This window comes from Triplophysa dalaica, chromosome 3 (genome assembly GCF_015846415.1).
Source record: "Triplophysa dalaica isolate WHDGS20190420 chromosome 3, ASM1584641v1, whole genome shotgun sequence".
Lineage (NCBI taxonomy): Eukaryota > Metazoa > Chordata > Actinopteri > Cypriniformes > Nemacheilidae > Triplophysa > Triplophysa dalaica.
In genome coordinates, this window is record NC_079544.1 from 24,252,850 (window position 1) to 24,258,665 (window position 5,816).

The 5,816-nt window shown below is 38.6% G+C and overlaps 1 protein-coding gene across 1 annotated transcript; it reads left to right on the forward strand.

Annotated features, from left to right (window-relative positions):
- The first annotated feature begins 379 nt into the window (after positions 1 to 379).
- abhd4 (abhydrolase domain containing 4, N-acyl phospholipase B) lies at positions 380 to 4,183 on the forward strand. The gene is made up of 7 exons (XM_056743416.1): positions 380 to 546; positions 1,174 to 1,262; positions 1,588 to 1,981; positions 2,073 to 2,257; positions 2,463 to 2,572; positions 2,662 to 2,850; positions 3,563 to 4,183. The coding sequence occupies exons 1-7, from the start codon at positions 524 to 526 to the stop codon at positions 3,650 to 3,652; spliced, it is 1,080 nt and encodes a 359-aa protein (XP_056599394.1). The 5' UTR covers positions 380 to 523; the 3' UTR covers positions 3,653 to 4,183.
- The last annotated feature ends 1,633 nt before the right edge of the window (positions 4,184 to 5,816 follow it).

Consider the following 5,816-nt stretch of genomic DNA (forward strand, 5'->3'; position numbering starts at 1 on the left):
CTTTCAGATGATGTAAAAATCTCAATTTCGAAAAATGGACCTATAAGACTGGTTTTGTCGTTCAGGGTCACATATACGCTTAAATATAGCAACTGATTGCAATGGTTGTATTCTATCTACAGCGAAACAATTTTGAAACTCACGCTTGTCAGGCATTGATTTCGCTCACTTGCCTAATATAATATAATTATCCCAGCCAAATCAAAGCTTCAAAATTCCACATAACATCAACTCATAAAACATTTCAATCGGTTGAGAAATATTATCATTGTTGTGGGTTTTATGCAGAAGAAACTCAGCTTCCCAATATGCCCTCTCCAAGATGGCGTCGCCGCTGACGTACGATATTGTTCCGCCCACTTATTCCGCCGACGTCAGTGTTACCAAACACAAAACAATAGCCTTGAAAGTGACTGTATTGTGTGAGATCCAGTAGTGAACGCACATATTTCATCTTAAGTATGTCAGAGTGCTTTTCTGGCGTGTGTTATGTTGTCTACTATCTTGTTTTGTAAGCACCGTAATGCAAGACGAGACTGACACGGAGTAAGTAATTTAGTGTTTTACTGTTCTCTCATACTCAAGTTTAACACGTTGAGTGTCATGTATTGATGATGTAACACGAACTTTCTGATGGTCTCTGTGAAACACGTTTGTAATGTCTTCAACACACTGTATTTATGTGTGAAATGATGGGAGATGACAACTCATCCACGTGTTTTCATGTTAAAACATGTGTACTGTTTAACAATTGATTTCATAACATGCGCAGTCATGCTGAGCTGTCACCTTATTGTATTGTAGTATGAGTAACCTTAGACGTACTGTTCTTCATGTAAATGGAAATAAAATAGTGTAAATTCATTATAAAATAGTTGATTATACACAAACATCTTTGTTCTCCTATTAAATAAAATGATGTTCCTGACCTCAGCTCTTTATTTGAAACAGCTTTTTCTTGTCTTTTGAGTATGTGTAAAGTTTGATTATAGTAAATGGTTTACATCCCTCAAAGGATCATGAATGCTCAGTTGTTTATGTAGTTCATAGGTGACAGGCTTGTATTGTTGCCTAAAAGAAGGCAGATGACGGATGCTGTATACAACCTGATGACACGGACAATGTCTCATAGATCACTAATGGTTATACCTTCTCTTTGTCTTTTTTTTGAAGGCCCACCTCTGGGTATTGGTCGTGGTGGCCATCTTGGAGGCCGACATCGATGTCGTTGTTGAAAAGTGCTGAGGCTAAAATTCTTGCCTGTATGAACCCCATTTTTGCCTTAATATTTAGAAATTTCTTTAAATAGTTTTTTTTTCATATAGAAATTCATATAAGCACATGCTGTAATTTCATCAACACATTTCTATGAATTACTGTCCAAAATGCTGTTTGCTGTCCGAAGTGTTTTACTCAAATGTACTTTTCTTCTAGTTTAGTGTGAGTGACAAATTTATTTTCTGTGGTGTTTATCATCATTGCACAGATGCTGTTTATCAGCAAGCTATTTGAAAAACCAGCCTATTTCCTTATTCTGTATGTCTCTTTCTTTTCACAATTTTTGTATTTTGTCTTCAACTGTTAAAGGTATCAAAAATGACTTGTGGTCCAGATATGTGACACTGCCCAATCAAAACAGAACATGGACCCTTAAAATGACCAACAAGACATCACGAAAACCTACAGACCAAGCAGCTAAAACGCCCCTTGTTATGGTCCATGGGTTTGGAGGTGGCGTCGGTCTGTGGATTCGTAATCTTGATGCATTGAGTCAATCTCGACCTGTCTACGCCTTCGATCTGTTGGGGTTCGGTCGTAGCTCCCGCCCGTCGTTTCCCTCTGACGCATCATTGGCTGAAGAGCAGTTTATCAGTTCCATAGAGCAGTGGAGACAATCATTGGGACTGGAACGCATGATCCTGTTGGGTCACAGCTTGGGTGGTTACCTGGCCACGTCATATACTATTCAGTATCCTGAGAGGTATTTGATCAAGCTTATCAGCTTCACTTTTTGAAGACACAGGACCATTTATCCAGAAAGACAATGTGAATGTTTTGTTTCTGCCCACTAGAGTCAGTCACCTCATCTTGGTGGATGCGTGGGGTTTCCCTGAACGACCCCAGCAGCAGGAACAGGGCTCAGGAGGTCAAGGGTCAGAGGTTAAAAGGGTATCACCACCTCGCTGGGTCAAAGCTGTGTTTTCAGTGGTCAGCCTCTTCAACCCGCTGGCCATCATCAGAGCGGCTGGACCTTGGGGTGAGAAAAGAATATGTGGCAGTTCTGTTCAAAAACCTATTTGATCGTTACGCACGACAAACTCAGAATTTCACAGTTGACTTGGATTGGACTTTGGAACAAAGATATTTATTATTGTTAAAATACAAGAGAGCTTCATTTCCACAAAGACATCCATGTTACCGAATGATGAGACAGGCCTGATACCGCACGTGTTTGTTTGCAGGTCCGGGACTCGTGAACAGATTCCGTCCTGACTTCAAGAGGAAGTTTGAGGATCTGTTTGATGACGACACAATGACACAATACATTTACCACTGTAACGCTCAGAGCCCGAGGAAAGAGCCGCCACAATGAAAAATTTCATTTTTTTATAGAAATGTCCTACAAGTTTAGAAAGTTGTGTTTCTCTCTCTTTTACTCACAGTGGAGAGGTGGGTTTCAAAGCCATGTGTGAGTCTTTTGGCTGGGCAAAGAGGCCGATGGTCCAACGTGTGAACTTGCTGCCAGCGTCGATGCCCATCACCATGCTTTACGGCGCACTTTCTTGGGTGGACATCTCCACTGGAAACACGGTTGCTCAGATAAGAGGCAAAAGCCCCACCAGTGTCATAGTGAGTTATTGACCATGTTGTGATAAAGTCCCAGTGAACCGGAAGTTGCAATCATTTTTACTTCTGCATGTTGAGGCATGAAATGAGAAAAACAGTGGGCGTGGTTTTTGTCTTTCTTTGCGATTTGATTGTATGTATAAAAACAGCCCTTGCATTTTGAAATGGAACTGGCAGTAGACTGACAGTTGAAGGGGAGGAGTTAACTGATGCTACGTCCAAGCCTTCTAACATAGGTAATTTTAGATGGATAGTCATTACAGGACTCAACTCGACTTTTATTTACATAGTGCTATTTACCATTTTCATTGTTACAAAGGGTGGAAGTGCATGTTAAGATTTTAACTAAATATTATGTGGGCACATGATTTTTTAAAAGAGAATGACAGATTATTGAAAAACTATTTACAATAAACGCTGCAGTCTTTCATGAAAAACTGGGCATTGTAATTTTAAATGTCATTGGGACTTAAGTTCACTATTTCAATTGCCAACCTTCTTTGTTTGAGACACTTAATGCACATTTAAACGTTGCATTGTTGATAAATTAATTTATACAGTAGTTAGGAATATAATACCCTACCTTTTATTTCATATTGTTGATCAATTTACTACTGTTTTAAATCTGGAAAAACGTTAATTAAAATATGTGTATCCAGTTTTTTGGCTGCAGGTAAGAAACGAAATATGAACTTGTTTTTTTTTTTCACTGCAGCTGATTGAAGACGCATCCCATCATGTGTACGCCGACCAGCCGGCAGAGTTTAACCGAGTGGTTCAGAATATCTGTAATACTGTAGACTGAGATTGAAGATGAAGTATTACAGAACACACTCAGTGTCACAGGATTTCTGAACAAAGTCTGTTAAACTGCCTTAGAGAACTGCAAAAGTTCCACGAACTGCAAGAGTTCCAGTTCGATTCAAACCTTTAGAATCTTAAAGACAAAGCTGCTCTGAGGCTCATTTTTAGTGTCGGTGACAAAGGATTGTACTGCTAAATTTATTTCTGTATTTCTATATTATATTTTTTCAGTATCCTATATATTTATCCTATATTTAATTTTCAAGTAATGAGAGGGTCCTAATAAAAAATGTTAAAAGAATGTTTAAAAAATGTCATTGGACAGTCAAATTGACTTAAAGTGTAGATGTTTAATATACAGTAATTATTTCCTTTACATTATAAATAATTGTCTGTATTTTATAATGTGCATGGTTCATCTTAATATATTGTTGTACGTTGAACTCTGTTTTGTCCGCTTTATTTTTCAGTTAATATTTCTCTGAGCCCTTTGTGTTTCTGTTGGTTTGAGAATTATAAATATCCACTAAGAGGCGGTAGCTCCAAGATTTGATAAATCTACAGATTTAAAGGGAAATTCTGTCATGAATTACTCTCTCAAGTTATTCCAAACCTGTATACATTTCTTTGCTCTGCTATGAACAAAAACCCTTTTCGCACGGGATTATTACATGGGGACCTCTTGTCATTTGTAATAATTGCAGAGATTGTCTGTGATCTAAATCCCTTGCGAATCGGCAATGTCTGTAATTTGTAAAGTAAAAATACCCCCACAAATGACCTACCATATTTTGACGGACACCGAAGTCCTTTGATAATGTTAGTCCCGTGCGAATAAGCATCTCTGCGATTTGGCTGGCTCATAAATCATTTTCAAGGTTTTATGCACCGTTTGCGAATAATGGAGGCTTTTTTATATTAATTTGGTTGCTGGGTCATTTCCATACATTGCCAAAACTGTTGTTTATTTATATTTTTCCCTTTTATTTATATATCAAGGAAACGCTTGTAACATTGTCAACATTAGAGACCCGGACAGAAGTTCACAACGATCGCGGGTCTCAAATGCTGACAGGTACGGTCATTTATCAATAAACACCATACAACTATAGGCTATACAAACTATACGCAAAGTCTTGCCATCACATCTGGGAAATAATTCTGTAAATTTGTGTAAAATCACAGGCTTAACTTATACAGATGTGGGGAGGTCATTAATAAATAACACAAGGTCCCCAGATAATACTTATCCCATGCTAATAGGGCTTGAGAAAGATATTTGGAAAAATGTTAGCAACTGACATTTCTGGGACATCATTGACCACCATAGTAGGAAAGATTCAACGTTGGTAGTTAAAGGTGCCCTAGAACCAAGAACCAAACACACTCGCACACACGCACAGTGAAAGCACTCATAGGAGAGAGAACCATAGGTCAAATATTAAACGGACTATAAATTGTTATATGCAATATTAATTATGTCTAAATTCTAAAGCAGCCCCCCCGGCCCGGCAAATAGTGCAAAACAATATGCAAACGGTGGCGAGGAACCCAAAACTCCAATCGAGAAAAAAAAGCTCAGGAGAACCCAGGCCCAACCCGGGGATTCCAGTTCCCCTCTGGCAAAAGCTGCTGCCTCTGCACAAGCTCAACAGTGCTTGCAAAACAAGGCTAAATAAAAAATAAATAAACTTACGAATAAGGTAAATTATAGATTTAAGATTATCATTTACAATCTAATAGCATTTGAACTGTTGTAGAAAAATCGTGTCAAGTTGCCGCGTCCTTTATCCAGCTCTATCATCTCAGCTCTTGTCAGGTCATCGCTTCCCATTCTCAGCTCTGCCATCAGGTCTGGTATAAACTGCATCCTGCAGTAACCTTGGAACAAAAAGACAAGACTGGCTGAGAGTAGAGTACTGTTCTGCTCTCTTTGATGCAACAAGTAAATCATTTTGTTGTTGGATGTGTTCCTGGTACCGGTTGATCAAAATAATGCAGCCTAAATCCTCTGAGGAATAATATTATGGAAGTGTAGTGTATGCTAGATTTAAAAGATGCGTCTTTAGTCTAGATTTAAACTGACAGAGTGTGTCTGCCTCCCGGACAGTGCAGGGAAGAATATTCCAAAGTTTAGGCGCTAGATAAGAAAAGGATCTACCACC